Source organism: Eubalaena glacialis, chromosome 3 (genome assembly GCF_028564815.1).
Source record: "Eubalaena glacialis isolate mEubGla1 chromosome 3, mEubGla1.1.hap2.+ XY, whole genome shotgun sequence".
NCBI classification, from domain to species: Eukaryota; Metazoa; Chordata; class Mammalia; order Artiodactyla; family Balaenidae; genus Eubalaena; species Eubalaena glacialis.
Genome location: NC_083718.1, coordinates 163642179 through 163661994, shown reverse-complemented (window position 1 = coordinate 163661994; position 19816 = coordinate 163642179). Strand labels below are relative to the sequence as shown.

Sequence of the window (19816 nt, the reverse complement as noted above, 5' to 3'; positions counted from 1 at the left end):
GTCAACGACTAAAATTATTTCTCACAAATTAAAATTGGTTCCAAGACAGAATTTTCTGGCATAGTCTTTATTAGAGACACGCTTTAGATATATCTTCATCCAAGCCTTGGAGCTACAGATTTAGCCTGTTCAGTTTATGGAAAATGTCTACCATACAATCCAATTGTCAAAACCAGTTCTCACTGTCAAGCCAATGAGTCAAACCAGAATAATTTTCTGTCTATGAGAGAATCCACCTTCATTTTTTTTCTTGTTGCCTTTAATTAATTAATTTTTTATTGAGGTATAGTTGACTTACAATATTATGTTAGTTTCAGGGGTATAACATAGTGGTTCAAAATTTTTATAGATTATATCCATTTAAAGTTATTATAAAATATTGGCTATATTCCCTGTGCTATACAATATATCTTTGCAGCTTATTTTTCACAGAGTAGCCTGAACCTCTCAATCTCCTACCCCTATCTTGCCCTTCCCCCCTCCCCCTCCCCCTCCCCCGCCCCTCTCCCCACTGGTAACCACTAGTTTCAGCCTTACTAAGCCCCATGCAATTCCAGCTCCCACCCTCCACTAGGCCTTTTCAGGAGCATCTCCCTCTGCTAGAATATCTTCTCTCTCTAATTTGTTCTGGCAAAGGCCTAACGCTCTCTTCAAGACTGTCCTAAACCTCCTCTGCAAAGCCTTATTAAGCATCTACTGTGTGCATGCCATGGTGCTAGGCACTGGATGCAGTAGCGAACAAAGCAGACATGGTAAAATTAAATGCCCATCTTAGTCCCCTCAGCAACCTCTGCTCCTGTCTAAGGTACAGCTGTCTTCTTTGTATTATCACTGTCTCCTCCACAAGGCTGTGAAAGCCCTGAAGATAGATTCTTAATAGGGATTCTTCATCTTTGAATCCCTATTATGGAGCCCACAGAATGCATCAATTAATGTTTGTTGAATTCATTTACTCACAAAGGATTCATTGAACATTTCTCTATCAGGGACATATAGGGTGCTTGTTATAAACTGTGAACACAGACATGGTCCCTGCCCTCTTGGGACTAACAGAGCACTTGACTAAATGAATGAAATATGAATGAGTGAATTAATAAACGAATCAGGGAAGGAGTGTGCTCTTTCCCACTTGAATGAAGCAGCCCAGAGCAGGAGATGTACAGGAAGTGAGAAGCCAGTGTCTAGGAAGTTGGGGGAATGCTGATGCCCTTTTGTTCTTTCTGGTACACAGAAGCTTGAAGGACAGCAAGGAGTTAAACAAAGCCCATGGAGTCTAGAGTCTGAGCTAGATTTGAATTCTGGATGCACTACTTATTAGCCATGTGACCTTAGGCAAATCCCTTTGTTTGTTTGTATCTTCATTTCCTCATCTGTAAAATGGGGCTGTTAATAATGTAACAGGGCTATGATTAAATGAGATTATGCATTTAAAAGCCTGTAACTTGAGGTCAGGCAGAGTCGGTTTTAGGAACTGGTAGTTCCTATCTCTGGCTCCTGTGAGTATGCAAATTTAGAAACACAGCAGGAGAGCCTTCCTTTCCTTCCAACTAGAGGTTCCAGCCCTGGTCGGTGTTCTTACCTCAAACCCGCAGGAGGCGCTTTCCCTATTCAGCCCCTCCCTTCACCACCTCCTTCTTCACTCCCAGCTCAGTGTTTCCAGGTCTGCCCAAGTGCCTTCAAGGCCACGGGTGTCTGACACATCTTTACAAGATAGAGAAGGTGGCAGTTAGGGAGGGGCATGGCAGGAAGGGGGCCAAAGAAGAAGGAAAGAGTAGAGATGTTTCTTGAGGCCCCACTGTGTGCCTGGCACTCGGCTTGGTGCTTGGCTTGGTGCTTGACATGTATTGTCTCATGTCATCTTCATAACAATACTATTTAGAGATACGGAAACTGAGGCTCAGGAAGAGGTGGGATATAAATCCAAGTGTGTCTATGACTCCAAAATGAGTTTCCACTCTGCCACGCTGGCCACCAGATTATAGATAATCACTACACATTTGTGAAATAAATTTCAGTTTTCTTATTCCCAGGAAGAGTGGAAATTGTGCGTCCCACCCCAAACTAACCCCACCCCTACACAACCCCAGCCCTACCCACCAGAGAGGATCCAGCCACTTGCTCAAAGAACGATGAATAAACGAATGAATAGTAACAGATGAAGGAGTGAACAGAATCCCTCAGACACCCGTACCAGGAAGGAGGAAACAAATAACCTTGGAGACTTGCTGTGCAGGAAGAAGCCAGAGATGTCTCCCCTGGCTGTGGTCTCCAGGGCAGAGGTCCGGCAGCACAGGAGGACGACATCTGGCTCAGCTGGAGGGAGGAAAAAACTGGGAGGCAAGTCACTGAGGAGAATGGGATGAAGGGAGAGAAAGAAGGCCAGTGATTGATCAGCGCTGGGAGGTGCAATGGCATTACCTGGTCCTCCGGCCATGGGGGTGGGGGGTGAGTCAGAACCAGCCCCCTGACTCCTGGCCCAACGTGCTGCCAACTTTTAAAATGAAAGTGGCAGGATCCCATGCGGCCACTCGTGAAGGCTACTGCGGAAGGAGGCTGCCAAGGGACCACCCCACGGTTCGCTCTGGGCCTCGGGCTCTCCCCCCACCTGCCAGACAGAGGGACCCGGTCCGCCAGCTACCAGCTCACGCAGCTTACCTCGGGGAGGCCAAGGGCTGTTCCAGGCAGGACAGGCTGCTCCCCGTGTTCCAGGCCAAGGGACTGTCTCAGCTGCCCTGAAGTTCCCGCCCTGCCAGGCACTCCTAGGTCCCTCCCCAAACTAAAATCCTCCGCACAGGTTCCCTCCGGCCCAGCCCCCGGGGGAGGGAGCCCGAGGAAATCCGCTCCCAGCCCTGAGACGGCCTGGGCCGGTCCAGCCAGCTCGGCAGTCTCAGCCCTGGGCTGGCCCTGGATGAATGAGTCCTCTCGCTCCGCCTGCCTGGGTCTGAGCCAGAGAGCCTGTGACCGCCCCTTTGCTCTTTCTCGTTGGCCGAGGCCCTGAACTCCAATCCTCTTCCAAGTCCTACCCTCCTGGGTCTCCTGCCCGGCGTTCTTAGCTCTCTGGGGAAAGACATCAGCAGGAGGACTTCTTTCTTTTCCCGCCTTCCTATTTCCTGATTCTTTTCACTGGCTCAACTCAACAAGAAGCCGGAGGGCAAGAGAGCTTATTGATGCAATCCACAGGGGTCAGCGCCCCAAGACACGGAGCAAGGCAGAGCCGGGTAGAGAGGATGGATGGTGGGAGGGCGACTAAGGAAAAAAAAAAAAACAGTCTTCCCTCCTGTGTTTCTCCGTTACTCACATAGGACTACCACACAACACTTCTGACACCAGATGTGTGGGTTTTCCCCACACCAAACAATTCTGCAACAGCAGCTGGGTGTCCTACAATTTATCTCAGTTCTGACATGATCTACCTGAAGAGAGTGTCAGATCCCACAGGTGAAGGGCTCAGACTGCCCTCCACTTCAGAAGCCAATTGCAAGAAGTAGGTCCCCAGCTTACCCACAACTTCTGTCCAATTTAGCTACAGATCAGAGGTTCTCGTGTTCCCTTCCTGAGATATATAGGGCGAGGTCTGGGAGGGTCCCAAGCACAGGAGTTTCTGTCCCCCAGGAGTTGGGATGTACCACCCTACCGCTAGGTGGATGTGTTTACCAACCTGGAAGGTCCCCGAACCCCCTACTATTGGGATTTTATGGAGGCTTCCTCACGTAAGCATGATCAATTATTAACTCCATTTCCAGCCCCTCTATCCTCTCTAAAGGAGTGGAGGGAGCCGGGTTGAAAATTCCAATGTTCTAATACTGGCTGGGTTTTCCTAGTGACCAGCTCCCATTCAGGAGCCCACACAGAGCGGCCTTGTTCGAACAAAAGATGCTCCTTGTACTCTTATCTGGACTTAGGAGTTTACAAGGGTTTTAAGAGCTCTGTGTCAGGGACAGAGTCAAAGACCAAATATTACAACAAAAAGATGCTTGCAGCGCTCTTATCACTTAGGAAATTACAACAGTTTTAGGAGTTCTGTGCCAGGAACCGGGGGCAGAGACCAATATATGTATTTTCTAGTATCTCACAGAGGGGAAGCAAACAGCTGGGAAAAAGATATTTAGGAGTTGCACAGAAATAGCAACTGAAGCCCTGGGAGTGGGTGAGATCACTCAGGGAGAGAGACCAGAGAAAGGAGAAAAGGAAATCTAGGACAGGACTCTGGGAAACACCAAGGGACACGCAGAGCATGGAGCAGGGGAAAGAAAGAGGAAAGGCCAGTAGTGAGAGCCAAGGGTTTGAGTCAGTTCGAGCTGCTATAACAAAATACTATAGACTGGGTGGCTTAAACAACAAACATTCATTTTTCACAGTTCTGGATGCTGAGAAGACCAAGATCAAGGTGCTGGCAGATCAGTGTCAAGAGAGCCCTCTTCCTCGTTTGCAGATGGCCACCTTCTCGCCATATCCTCACATGGTGGAAAGCAGAGAGAGGAAGCAAGCTCTCTGTTGTCTCTTCCTAGAAGGGCTCTAATCCCATCATGAGGGCTCCACCCTCATAATCTAATTACCCCCCAGAGGCTCCAAGTCCAACACCATCACAGGGGGGCTTAGGGCTTCAACACATGAAGTGGAGGGAGAGGGAACACAATTCAGTCTATAGCACCAGGCATCCTGTCCACTACAGGGACTGAGCAGGAAGGCCATAAAAGCAGATGAGAACTGGAAGGGACAGAGCAAGTAGGCTGAAGGGGGGAGGGGTGGCACTTGGAGATGCCCCAAAGCACTAGAGCCTTTTGTCAGGGGCTTAAGGGAGTTGCACCCCATCCCTATTTTCTAACTAAAGTAGGTGGCAAAGTCACCTGTTCGGAGTTAGAGGGAAAGAGGTTCAATCAAAGATTGAAGGAGGGCTTCCCTGGTGGCGCAGTGGTTGAGAATCTGCCTGCCAATGCAGGGGACACGGGTTCGAGCCCTGGTCTGGGAAGATCCCACATGCCGTGGAGCAACTAGGCCCGTGAGCCACAACTACTGAGCCTGCACATCTGGAGCCTGTGCTCCGCAACAAGAGAGGCTGCGATAGTGAGGGGCCCGCGCACCGCGATGAAGAGTGGCCCCCACTTGCTGCAACTAGAGAAAGCCCTTGCACAGAAACGAAGACCTAACACAGCCATAAATAAATAAATAAATAATTTTTTTTTAAATTAAAAAAAAAAAAAAGATTGAAGGAAATTGTCAAATGTTTGAAAAAATGGTTAGGACGAGAGAAACATGACCAAAGTAATGTAGAGGCTCACAGAGGGGTGGTGAGAACCCAATCAGAATGACACAGATTAACAAAGAGGCAAGAGTGAGGGACCCTCAGGGAGTGAGAAACCAGGGAAAGCAGATACTGTCCTGTGTGATATGACATTAAGATCATTGCAAAATGGACGAGACTCATGGGGAATGCCACCAACACCATAGGCTCCCAGGACTGGAGGGAGTTTTCCCATAAGACGGGAACTGTCTACAGAAAGAAGGTCCTGCTTGAAAGGACCGAGGGCAGCCATAAAAGTGCAAAGAGCATCTGAGGCCAACAGTGGCAGTGCTGGGTCGCAGGACTGCACAGGGACAGTGGCTGTGCCTGGTCAACTCCAGTACCCAGTTCTCCCCACCAAGTAAAGCAGGACCCAGGCTGCCGAAGACACCACTCACTGAGCAGTCCAACCCTCCAACCAACCTCCCTTGTTCTTCTTTCACCCTCAACGAGCTGCTTCCTGATTGTGATCTGGCTTCCCAAGCTGTGTGATTTCAGAGAGCAAAGGTGTCTGCCCACACCCAACACACACATAAGTTAGGGAGCTCTCAGAGAGCAAAGCCTGTATCTAATTTATCTCTGTGTCCTCAGCACCCAGCACAGGGTTTGGCATTGAGTTGGGGTTCAAAAAGGTATTTGAAAAACAGATCTGGGGAGGGCTGATATACCCTTAAATACATTTTGTAAATTAATAAATTCTCATTCAGGGTTTGTACATTGGTTGCTTATGATCTCATTCACGTGGATCAGTACCTACAAATCACTTCAGTTCTGAAATATTGACAAGCTCATGTTTCTAAGCTTGAAAAATTCAGAGCCTGACCTCGGACTGTGGTGAGCGCCAGGGTCATACCCCCACTTTTTAAAAAATTTATTTTATTGAAGTATAGTTGACTTACAATGTTGTGTTAATTTCTGTTGTACAGCAAACTGATTCGGTTATATATATATACTTTTTCATACTCTTTTCCATTATGGTTTATCACAGGATATTGAATATAGTTCCCTGTGCTACACAGTAGGACCTTGTTGTTTATCCATCCTTTATATAATACTTTGCATCTGCTAATCCCAAACTCCCAATCCATTCCTCCCCCACCACCCTTCCCCTTGGCAACTGCAAGTCTGTTCGCTATGTCTGTGAGTCTGTTTCTGTTTTGTAAATAAGTTCATTTGTGTCATATTTTAGATTCCACATATAAGTGATATCATATGGTATTTGTCTTTTTCTTTCTTTTTTTTATAAATTTATTTATTTATTTTTATTTTTATTTTTGGCTGTGTTGGGTCTTTGTTGCTGTGCGCAGGCTTCAGTAGTTGTGGCACGCGGCCTCAGTAGTTGTGGCTCGTGGGCTCTAGAGCGCAGGCTCAGTAGTTGTGGTGCATGGGCTTAGTTGCTCCACGGCATGTGGGATCATCCCGGACCAGGGCTTGAACCCGTGTCCCCTGCATTGGCAGGCGAATTCTTAACCACTGCGCCACCAGGGAAGTCCTGTCTTTCTCTTTCTGACTTACTACACTGAGTATGATAATCTGTAGGTCATGTTGCTGCAAATGGCATTATTTCATTCTTTTTTATGGCTGAGTAGCATTCCATTGTTTACAAAGATCATGGCCCTCTGGGGTCAGTGAACCAGCCTTCTTTGTAAAGCACCACACCTAGCACCATCCCTCCTCACCCAACCAACATCATGAGACTTAGAATATCTTTTCCCTGGGAATTCCCTTGCAGTACAGTGGTTAGGACTCTGTGCTTCCTCTTCAGGGGCCTGGGTTCGATTCTTGAATGGGCAACTAAGATCCCACAAGCCTCACAGCCAAAAAAAAAAAAAAAAAAAGTATCTTTTCCCATTTAGATTTTGCATTTGAAATTTCTACAATTGTTTGTGTGGCTTTTTCCCCCCCTCCTACAGCTATTAGCTGCTCTGGCAAAGAACATAGTAGGGTGGTAGATAGTAGGGTGGTAGGACTGATTCGGGTTTGGGTGCTACAGGAAGACAAGGGCCAAGTATCTTTCCAGCTCACCACACCCAGCTCCTCCCCACACCATCCCTCAAGACTTTGGCTGTCATATATGTAATCCATGCCCAGCATTGGTCTCAGTGACTGGACCACAGAAGGAGGACATTTGACTCAGGCTGGGCCAGTTCGTTTCCTTTTCCTAAAAATTGGCCATAGGGGAAGAGAGACTCTACTCTCTCTCTTCTTATAGCTGTAACTAAAAGAAGTTAACCTGGGAGCTGCGGAGAGCTCCTTGTATGGAGATGCGGGGTAAAGTAAACTTTTCTTGGAACTCTGAGCTTGCCACAGTGTATGGAGAAAATTCCAGTCTTTCCCCCCGTGTGTCTCCTCTTCTACTCATACAGAACACTTCACAGAGTCGCCATGGCCAGCTACCCCTACGGGCAGGGCTGCCCAGGAGCTGGAGGACAAGCACCCGGAGCCCCTCCGGGTAGCTACTACCCCGGACTCCCCCATGCTGGAGGGCAATATGCTAGCGGGGTACCCCCTGCTGGCGGATATGGAGGAGGTCCTGCCCCTGGTGGGCCTTACGGACCACTAGCTGGTGGAGGGCCCTATGCACACCCCAACCCTGGGGGGCTCCCTTCTGGAACTCCGGGAGGACCATATGGTGGCGCGGCCCCAGGGGGCCCCTATGGACCACCACCTCCATATTCCTATGGTGCCCAGCATCCCAGGCCTTATGGACAGGGACCACCTCCTGCAGGTGGCACCCCTCCCAATGTGGATCCCGAGGCTTACTCCTGGTTCCAGTCAGTGAACTCCGATCACAGTGGCTCTATCTCCATCAAGGAGCTGAAGCAGGCCCTGGTCAACTCCAACTGGTCCCCGTTCAACGACGAGACATGCCTCATGATGATAAACATGTTTGACAAGACCAAGTCAGGCCGCATTGATGTCTCTGGTTTCTCAGCCCTGTGGAAGTTCATCCAGCAGTGGAAGAACCTCTTCCAGCAGTATGACCGGGACCGCTCGGGCTCCATTAGCTACACAGAGCTGCAGCAAGCTCTCTCCCAGATGGGCTACAATCTGAGCCCCCAGTTCACCCAGCTCCTGGTCTCCCGCTACTGCCCGCACTCCGCCAGTCCTGCCATGCAGCTAGATCGCTTCATCCAGGTGTGCACCCAGCTGCAGGTGCTGACCGAGGCCTTCCGGGAGAGGGACACAGCTGTGCAGGGCAACATTTGGCTCAGCTTCGAGGACTTCGTCACCATGACAGCTTCTCAGATGCTATGACCAGCCCATCTGTAAAGTGGGGAGTGCACCAAGGGACTTTTCCTGGCTCCTAGGGTGGGAGAAGCATGTGGGCCTCTCTTCATTTCCTGCCCTTCCTAGAAAAAGAATTCTCCCTTTCCTGATTCAGCATTGTTCCCAAAGAGGGCTGGGAGTCTGCGTCATAGCCACCAAGTAGTGGAGACCTGGGCTGAGGCCACACAGGTAGGGGCCTGACCTAGGAGAGGACTGGAAATTGAATGTCCTTTTACATCCCTGAGTATTTAAATGGCACAGCCTTGCGCCGGGTGCAAGAGATGCTGGTCATTGCAATGGGGTTAGTGTCCATTCAGCTGACTCCAGCCTCTAGCTTTTCCTTCTGTGCCCTGACGCCAGTGGTAAGTGCTCATCAGCCTCTTACCATTAGCACCTGCGTTCCCTCACCCATGCTGTCTTGTCAGATGAACCCAGTTTCTCCAAACTGGAATCTGACCAGGGTGAGAGATTTGCCTATGGGACCAGTGGCTTGGATTCCACCCGCCACAAGTCTGTGTGTGTTGACTTCTAGCTGCCTGCTCAAGGAGCTTGGGCAGTCTGCTCTCTGGGCATCTTTGGCCAGGCTACCCCTCTGCAACTTGGACCCCTCATACTTGCCTGTCATCCTCTGCTTGGCTTCAGTCCCCAGGGGACAAGTTGCTACCTCCCACTGCCAATGCTTTTGTGTGTGTGTGTGTGTGTGTGTGTGTGTGTGTGTGTGTGTTTTCATTTGGGGCCAAAAGTTTGGTGCAACTGTAAGCTTCAGTACAAGAATAAAACTCTGGAGTTCCACATTTTCCACCAAAAAAAAAAAAGAACACTTCACTTCTGACACTTCCGGTCATCACATGTGTGACCACCAAGCAATTTTCTGTGACACCAGCTGGGTGTCCTACAATTTAACTCAGTTCTGACACTCTCTCCCTGAAGAGAGTGTCAGATCCCACAGGTGAAGGGCTCAGTCCCACGAGACTATCCCCACTTCAGATGTCAGCCAGTCCCAAGTAGTGGGTCCCCAGGTTACCCACAACTTCTTTTTTTTTTTAATATATTTATTGGATAGTTGCTTTACATTGTTGTGTTAGTTTCTGCTGTACAACAAAGTGAATCAGCTATATGTATACATATATCCCCGTATCCCCTCCCTCTTGAGCCTCCCTCCCACTCTCCCTATCCCACCCCTCTAGGTCGTCACTAAGCTTCGAGCTGATCTCCCTGTGCTATGCAGCAGCTTCCCACTAGCCATCCATTTTACATTTTTACCCACAACTTCTATCCACTTGGTTACAAATTGGAGGTTCCCACGTTCTCCTACTAGGGTTTGATTAATTTGCTAGAGTGGATCACAGAACTCAGGGAAACACTTATATTTACCAGTTTGTTAAAAAATATGATAAAGGAGGGGCTTCCCTGGTGGCACAGTGGTTAGGAATCTGCCTGCCAATGCAGGGGACACGGGTTCGAGCCCTGGTCTGGGAAGATCCCACATGCCACGGAGCAACTAAGCCTGTGCACCACAACTACTGAGCCTGCGCGTCTGGAGCCTGTGCTCCGCAACGGGAGAGACCGCGACAGTGAGAGGCCCGCGCACCGCGATGAAGAGTGGCCCCCGCTCGCCGCAACTAGAGAAAGCCCTTGCACAGAAACGAAGACCCAACACAGCTAAAAATAAATAAATTAATTAATTAATTAATTTAAAATATATACATATGATAAAGGATACAGATGAACAGGCAGGTGAGGACATATAAGACGAGGTCTGGGAGGGTCCCAAGCGCAGGAGCTTCTCTCCCCATGGAGTTCAGGTGTACACTCTCCCAGTACATGGATGTATTCACCAACCTGAAAGCTCTCAGAACCCCGTGCTATTGGCATTTTAAAGAGGCTTACTTATGTAGGCATGATCAATTATTAACTCCATTTCCAATCCCTCTACCCTTACTAGAGAAGTGGGGGTGGGGAGGTAGGGCTGAAAATTCCAAGCTTCTAATCATGGCTTGGTCCTTCTGGTGACCAGCCCCCATCCAGGAGCCCACCCAGAGTCACCCCATTAGAAAGAAAGATGCTTTTATCACTTAGGAAATTACAAGGGTTTTAGCAGCTCTGTTCCAGGAACTGGGTGCAGAGACCAATACATATGTTCTATTATCTCACACACATCCTAACACCTACCACAATGTATTTAAAGTACCTGAGTGTGTGTCTTTCTCTTTCCCTGCTAAAGGGCATGCCCTGAGATTATGAGTTCTTCAAGAACAGTAACCTTCACTGTTTCATCTTTGTATCCATGCAATTATGCCCCAAATCTGACACAAAGTATGAAACAATGAAGGTTTGCTGAACTTTCAAACTGGGCAACATAAATGAGGTTCCCACCTTTTCCAGGTGAAGGCTCCCTCAGCCACTAGCAGGTGTCAGGACATGTCTCTGTGGCTTCTGGCTACCAAGCTACTTGTCTGATCCACAGTGAGTGGGAAAAGTACAGGTGAGTCACTAGAGGTATGCAGAGTGACCACCTGGACAGCTGAGGCCCTAGTGTGTCAGGCTCTAACAGGAAGCAATTTAAGCTAGGCTGCAACAAGTTACTCACTGTATTCTTCCAGATTGCATGGAGCATGTTCCCCAAATGCTGAGTTCTTTCCTCAATGTGTCAGATGAACTGCAAACATAAGCCTCCCAATAAGCTTTCCTTATGGTTTGGTTTGGTTTTGTTTTGTTAAGTTTTTTGTTTTTTTTGTTTTTTTGACGTGGACCATTTTTAAAGTCTTTATTGAATTTGTTACAATATTGCTTCTGTTTTACATTTTGGTTTTTTGGCCACGAGTCATGTGGTGGGATCTTAGCTCCCCGACCAGGGATCAAGCCCACACCCTCTGCATTAGAAGGCGAAGTCTTAACCACTGAACTGCCAGGGAAGTCCCTTCCTTATGGTTTTTAGCATTCTATGCCTACAGGAAAAATGTTGTTAAAAAGATATTGGTTTATGAAAAAAGACATACCATTCACAGAAAACCCAATACAGCAGAACTTAAAAACAAAACAAAACAAAAATAAACAAACAAACAAAAACTAGATAAAATGTAAAGAAATCTTTTTTAATGCATGACTGACCTTGACTGGATGTGAGGAATCCCTAAGAGAAAATAGGAGTAAGCAATTGTGAGAATCGTATTTGCCTCAGTGGCATATACAGATTCCTAGTGATCCAGCATCTGTGTTTTCATGGGTTATGGAGGTAAGGAAGCCTGAGTCTAAGGAGAGCAGAAAGTAAAATCAGAGGATAAGGCTGAGCCTCTCCAATCCCCAAACCACTAATATCCTCGTGGGCAGTGGGTAAACTAAAAACAAAAACCAAAAACGGGGGGTGGTGGGGATGCAGGCCTATCTTAACTTGGATCAGCGTAAAGTAAAAAATAAACAAACAAAAAACTCTCTCTCCTGAGAATTCTCTATCCCGAGAATGCTCTATCCCATACCTCCACTCATATATATTTACCTAGGGACATACTCACTTTAGCTGTGTGACCTAAAACACTCCAAGATGAAAATTTAAAGTGTTTCTGGATTGGTAGGACAGACAGACATCTGGGAGAAGCAAACCCAAACTTCCTCTTGAAGAATATCATTAAATCCAAGCCTCAAACATTTTCCCACAAAGTTTCAACATGACTCACAATTTTTTTTAAAAGTCTCTAACTACACAAAGAAACAAATGCCTACAAGCAGAAGCAACCAACTAGAGAACCATACTCATAAAGATCAGAGATACTGCTATTATCAGCTATAAACTATAATTTTATTATGTTTAATATGTTGAAATAAAGAGGGAATTAAAAGTACAACCAAGAAAAAGTAAATAGAAATGACAATAAGTCTAGGCAAATAACAAGAGATTCTAAAAATCCTCGATATTTTCCCTTGTTTAATTTCGCTAGAGAAATTTAAGAACCCTTGAACTGCCAGAAAACCAACAGCAGGGTAAAGGGAAGGATTAATATATGAGGCATGCTCCCTGGCTGAGATCACAGTATTGAAGTTCACCATGCCACAAGTTACAGAGATTGCTGAAGGTTTTAATTTAGGACTGCTGATCTTTGTAAGTTTCTCAGAACTTTTTTGTGAATAAAATATACATAACATAAAACTTAGCATTTTAACCATCTTTAAGCGTACATCTCATTGCTTTTTAAGTCTTCTCTTTGTTTTTAAGTTTCACTATTATGACTTTCTATTTATTTACTCTGCTTGTATTCATTTGGATTCCTGATTATGAGTTGATATTATCAGTTCTAGAATATTCTTACAATGACCTTTTTGAAGAGCATCTCCCCTCCAGTCTCTGCTATCTCCTTCTGGATGGAACTCTGATTAGATGGACATTGGATCTTCTTACTGTCCACTCTTTGTCTTTAAACTTCTGTTTTATATTTTCTCTCTCTTGGTTTCTGTGTTGTATTCTGCGTAGCTTCTTCACGCACAGCTTCTAATTCACTATATCTTTCTTTCATTTTTAATCTGTGATTTAACCCATCCAATGGATTTCTAATGTCAGTTATTACATTTTTTCTTTCTGTACATTTTATTGGATTCCTTTTCAAGTCTGTTTGATTAGTTTTGATAAATTTAATTGAATATTTACATATTAATGATTGTGAGGAGTATGTTAAAATATCTTACTATAATAACACATTTATTAACTTCTCCTTATATCCCTACACTTATTCAAACAACTTAAATAACATAATTAGCAAGCTTGATCTAATGGACTTAAATAGAACACTGTACCAATCATTCCAGGAATACAAAAATATTTACAAAAATTGACTTATATTAAGTAATAAAGCAAGTCTCAAAACATTTCAGAGAAATCATATCATACAAATCACATTTTCTTATCACAATATAACTAAGCTAAAGATTAATAACAAAAAATTGACTTAAATGAAATATCTAGAAAAGGAAAATTCATAGAGACAGAAAATAGAATAGAGGTTACCAGGGGTGGGGCTGAAGGGTGGGGAAGACATGGAGTTATTGCTTAATGGTTATAAAGCTTCTGTTTGGGGTGATGAAAAAGTTTTGGAAATAGATAGTGGTGATGGTTTTACAACATTGTGAATATAATTAATGCCACTGAATTGTACATTTAAAAATGCTTCAAGGGGCTTCTCTGGTGGCGCAGTGGTTGAGAATCTGCCTGCCAAAGCAGGGGACACGGGTTCGAGCCCTGGTCTGGGAAGATCCCACATGCCGCGGAGCAACTAGGCCTGTGAGCCACAACTACTGAGCCTGCGCGTCTGGAGCCTGTGCCCCGCAACAAGAGAGGCCGCGCGACACTGAAAGGCCCGCGCACCGCGATGAAGAGTGGCTCCCGCTTGCCGCAACTAGAGAAGGCCCTCGCACAGAAGCGAAGACCCAACACAGCCAAAAATAAATAAATAAATAAATAAATTTATTAAAAAAAAAAAAAATGCTTCAAATGGCAAATTTCATGTTATGTATATTTTACCAGAATAAAACATTTAAGAAAAACCCCAAAAAGATAAATAAAAACAAAACAAAAAATAAATCTGGAAATTTAAAATACATATTTCCAAATGACCAATGGTCAAAAAGAAATCATCATGGAAATTAGAAAATACTTCACAATATTGTTAATTGACTATACCTCAATAAAATATATTAAAGAAAAAAGAATACACTTAAAACCAAACTATTACAGGCCAAAATTTTTGGCATGCAGCAAAAGTAGTACTTATAGAGATATAATATATTTAAATAGTGCATTAAAGATCTATTGCTATATAAATGATTACCCCAAAACGTAGTGATTTAGTTTTAGCAACAGACATTTATTATCTCTTATACTTTCTGTGGGATAGAAATTCAAGAGCATCTTGGTTGGATGGTCCTGGCTCAGAAACTCTAATGAGGTGGCAGTCATCCGAAGTCTTGACTGGGGCTAGAGGATGCACTTTAAGGTGTCTCACTCATATTGTCGGCAAGTTGGTACAGGCTGTTAGCAGGAAGCCTTCATTCCTCTCCTTGTGGACCCCACAAGGAACTCAGGTCTCCTTGAGTTCATACAACATGGTGGCTGACTTACCCCAAAGCAAACAATTCAATGTACTTAGGTGGAAGCCACAATGTCCTTTATCATCTAGCCTCAAAGTCACACATCATCACTTCTACCATCATAGAAACCAGCCCTGATTCACTGAGGGAGGAAACTACTCAAGGGTGTGAATATTAAGTGGTAATGACCCTTGAGGGCCATCTTAGGGGCCCACTACTACAAATAGTGAAATATTGAAAGCATTTTTTCTTTAGAATCAGAAGTAAGACAAGAATGCCCATCATCACCATTTCTACTCAATATTATGCTGGAGGTGATAGACTGTACATTAAAAAAAGAAAAAGGGGAATTCCCTGGTGGTCCAGTGGTTAGGACCCAGTGCTTTCACTGCTGGTCCCGGGTTCAATCCCTGGTTGGGGAACTAAGATCCCACAAGCTGCATGGCATGGGCAAAAAAAAAGGAAAAGTAAAAAAAGAAAACTTTTTTTTTTTTTGAAGAATTGGAAAGTAAAAAACAAAACTAATTACATGCAGGTAATATGCTTACTTATATAGAAACCCCCCCCCCAAAAAAACTACAAGCAATTTATTTGAATTAATAATTTAGGAAATTTATCAGCTTTATGATCAATATTCAAAAGCCAATTCAATTGCTACATACCAGCAATTAACATAATATAAAGACCTTTAAATGATATCATTATAATATTTTAAGAATATATCATTAACTATATTTTTGAAAACTATAAAGTACCTAGGACAAATCTAACAATATTTTCCAAAATACTGTTTAGATTTTATATATACACACATATTTATACATACACAGATATCTATATCTATATCTACAGCTGACTCTTGAACAAGGAGGGAGTTAATCAGCATATAACTTAAGTCAGCCTTCCTTATCTGTATAAGTGGATCCTGGAAGTTCAAACCTGAGTTTTTCACGAGTCAACTATACATTCATATACGTATATATTTTTTAGTTATTTTTATTTATAAAACAACTACATGACATGAATGGACCTAGAGATTGTCATACTGAGCAAAGTAAGTCAGACAGAAAAAGACTAAAATCATATGATATTGCTTATATGTGGAATCTAAATAAAATGGTACAGGGACTTCCCTGGTGGTCCCATGGTTAAGAATCCACTTCCAATGCAGGGGATGCAGGTTTGATCCCTGGTCGGGGAACTAAGATCCCACATGCCACAGGGGAACTAAGCCTGCACACTGCAGCTACTGAGCCCGTATGCTCTGGAGCCCGCACACCACAACTAGAGAGAAGCCCATACACCGCAACTAGAGAAGCCTGCGCGCTGCAAGGAAAGATTCCGCAGGCCGCAACAAAGATCCTGCGTGTGGCAGCTAAGATCCGACACAGCCAAATAAATAAATAAATAAATAAAGTAAAAAAATAGAAGTTACAAAAAAGGTACAAATGAACTTATTTACAAAACAGTAATAGAGTCACAGATGTAGAAAACAAACTTATGGTTACCAAGTGGGAAGCGGGCAGGCGGGAGGGATAAATTGGGAGATTGGGATTGACATATACACACTATTATATATAAAATAGATAATTAATAAGAACCTAGTGTATAGCACAGGGAAGTCTACTCAATACCCTGTAATGACCTGTATGGGAAAAGAATCTAAAAAAGAGTGGATATATGTATATTTATAACTGATTCACATTGCTGTGCAGCAGAAACTAGCATGACACCGTAAATCAACTATACTCCAATAAAAATTAATTTTAAAAAATAACTATAAAGATAAGTAGGAAAAAATGAAAAAAATCAAGATAGTGGCCATTCTGATGCAGAGGGAAGAGTTGGGATGGGGGTACAAAACACATTAGCAGCTACAAAGAGACTTTTAATATTACTTCTTATGTTTGATAAACATTCTTTTTATTTTTAGTATTTTATCACCATGAACAATTTCACTGTAAACATCTTGTTATGGACTGAATTGTGTCCCTTCCCAAAACTCATATGTTGAAGTCCTAACCCCAATGTGACTTTATTTGTAGATGGGATCTTTAAAGAGGTAATTCAGGTTAAGCAAGGTCTTAGGGGTGGGGCCCTAATCCAATGGACTGGTGTCCTTACAAGAAGAGGAAGTGACAGCAGGGGTGCAGTGCACAAGAAAGGCCATGTGAGGACACAACTAGAAGGTGGTCGAATACAAGCCAAAGAAAGAGAGGCTTCAGGAGAAACCAAATCTGCCAGCACCTTGATCTTGGACTTCCACCCTCCAGAACTGTGAGAAAATAAATTTCTGTTGTTTAAGTCACCCAGTCTGTGGTATTTCGTTATAGCAGTCCAAGCAAACTAATATACCCATTATTATACATTTGTCTTTATACATGAGTGCTTTTATTTGTATAGAATAGATTTTGCAGGAGTTGGATCGATGGTTGCACATTTTTAATTATAGAAGATGCTGCCAGGTGGCTTTCCAAAAAGAACTAAAAAAATTTACATTTACGACAGCAATATGTGAGGGTTACTTTTTCCTCAAAGCCCCTCCAGTAATAGGTGCTATTGATCTTTTTAATATTTACTGGTCCAATGGGTCTAAAGTAGTATTTCATTGAACTTTAATTTACATTTCTCTAACATGTCAGTTTGAACATCTTTTCAAATGGCTGTAGGTCATTAAGATTTGCGTCTCTGTGAATTATCTCTTCCTGTCTTTTGCTCATTTTAAGTGGATTATTCTTTTCTTTTCTTATCAGTTAGTGAGATCTTTATATTATAAATATTAATTCCCTATGCATAAGCCCAAAATTGAAAATATGTATTTTTCTAACCTATTTCTCATCAATTAATCTGTTTACAATTTTTTAAGCATACAAAGAGCTTAAAGGCTTCCCTGGTGGCACAGTGGTTAAGAATCCACCTGCCAATGCAGGGGACACATGTTCGAGTCCTGGTCCAGGAAGATCCCATATGCCGCGGAGCAGCTAAGCCCTTGGGCCACAACTAATGAGCCTGTGCTCTAGAGCCTGCGAGCAACAACTGTTGAGCCCACATGCCACAACTACTGAAGCCCGCATGCCTATAGCCCGTGCTCTGCAACAAGAGAAGCCACCACAATGAGAAGCCCGCGCACCACAATGAAGAGTAGCCCCTGCTCGCCACAACTAGAGAAAAGCCCATGTACAGCAACGAAGACCCAATGCAGCCAAAAAACATAAATAAATTAAATAAATAAATTTATTTTTTTTTAAAAGAGCTTAATTTTTACATGATAAAATATGTCTGGGCTTCCCTGGTGGCACAGTGGTTAAGAATCTGCCTGACAATGCAGAGGACATGGGTTCGAGCCCTGGTCTGGGAAGATCCCACATGCCACGGAGCAACTAAGCCTGTGCACCACAACTACTGACCCTGCGCTCTAGAGCCCCTGAGCCACAACTACTGAGCCCACATGCCACAACTACTGAAGCCCGCATGCCTAGAGCCCATGCTCCGCAACAAGAGAAGCCACCGCAATGAGAAGCCTGTGCACCGCAATGAAGAGTAGCCCCCGCTCTCCGCAACTAGAGAAAGCCCGCACGCAGCAACGAAGACCCAATACGGCCAAAAATAAATAATAAAATTAAAAAAAAATTTTTTTTAAATATGTCTATCTTTTCCTTACAGCTTCTGCATTTCCAGTATTGGCTAGGAAGATCTCCCTCACTCCTAGATTGTTCATAATATCTCCTGTTTTCTTTGCAGGGTTTTATGATTTCATTTTTCTACTGCCATTTTTTTTGCAGTTTGATAAAATTTTAAACTTTTTTTTAATTGAAGTACAGTTAATTTACAATGTTCTGTTAGTTTCACCTATACAGCAAAATGATTCAGTTTTATATATATATTTTTTTCTTTTTCAGATTCTTTTCCATTATAGATTATTACAAGAAGAATTTTAAACTTCTATTTATTCTATGTGCTTGAAGCAGACATAATTATCTCTGAAAGTTCTGAATGACAAAACTGACAATGGGGTGTTCTGCTTGGGAAAATTGTATCCCATAGGTCATTTCTCTTTGGCCAGTGTCCCAAGTATATTCCACAGATCCTAGTCTCATTAGATGATCCCGAAAGAAGGATTTCTTGGTTAATTAAGTGTAGAAAATGTTTCATATTATAAACTGTCCCTTGAAGAGTCACAGGGCATGTCAGCATCATGAGGCTCTAACAAGTCCTGTAACAAACAGACATGTCTGTTCAACTTTGCTTCACCTAGCACTTCCCAAGCTTGTCAGACCTCTTTCCTGTAACATTTCCCATAATGCCTGCTAACATGTTCATCCCCCAAACTAGCAATGCCCTCTAGGAATAGCTTTGGGGACTAAATAGGATATTTCTTGCCAAATTTACTTACAAAATAAATGTACTGTTTTTTAATACATCTTATGGGATAAAGCTGGAGAAGGAGATTTTTGTTATATTGTTACAGGTCACATTATGGCTAACTTTTTCCTGATTATGATTATTCTTTTTTTTCTTTTTTTAAACAACACAAATTTATTATCTCAGTTTCCACGTGTAAGGAGTCTGGGTACCGGTTAGCTGAGTCCTCTGCTCAGTACCTCACAGTGTCGAAGTAGCATACAATCAAGGTGTCGAAGGGGGATCTTACCTGAAGCTCACTGAATGTTGGCAGAGTTCATTCAGTTCCTTATGGTTGTCAGACTGAGGTCCTTGTTTTCTTGCTGTCTGTCAACTGAGGGCCATTGTCATTATTCTTGAAAATGGAGATTATATTAATTATCTATTGCTATATAACAAACTAACCCCCAAATTTAGTGGCTTACAACAACAATAAACTACTACATCTTGGAGTGTTTGTGAGTCAGAAATTCAGGAGCAACTTGGCTGGGACGTTCAGGATCTTTCATGAGGTTGCAATAAAGATGCCAACTAGGGACTTCCCTGGTGGTCCAGGGAGTAAGACTCCACACTCCCAATGCAGGGGGTCTGGGCCCAATCCCTGGTAAGGGAACTAGATCCCGCACACATGCCGCAACTGAGAAGTCTGCATGCCGCAACTAAGACACAGCGCAGCCAAAATATAAATAAATAAATGATGTTAACTAGAGTAATAGTCATCTGGAAGCTTGACTGGGGTTATAGGATCTGCTTTCAAGTGGCAAGGTGGTGTCAGCTGTTGGTAGGAGG

General features: G+C 43.8%; 2 protein-coding genes across 2 annotated transcripts in view; one reads left to right on the top strand and one right to left on the bottom strand.

Annotated features, from left to right (window-relative positions):
- The window catches only part of RHBDL2 (rhomboid like 2), a 56077-nt gene extending 53263 nt beyond the window's left edge, over positions 1-2814 (bottom strand). Inside the window, exon 1 of the mRNA XM_061186756.1 lies at positions 2656-2814. The gene's annotated coding sequence lies outside the window, so the exon portion shown is untranslated. The remainder of the gene's footprint in view (positions 1-2655) is intronic.
- A 4848-nt stretch (positions 2815-7662) lies between these two features.
- On the top strand, positions 7663-9134 carry LOC133088710 (peflin-like). The gene has a single exon (XM_061186755.1). It carries the CDS (start codon positions 7667-7669, stop codon positions 8537-8539), a length of 873 nt encoding a protein of 290 aa, XP_061042738.1. The 5' UTR covers positions 7663-7666; the 3' UTR covers positions 8540-9134.
- Positions 9135-19816: the final 10682 nt, after the last annotated feature.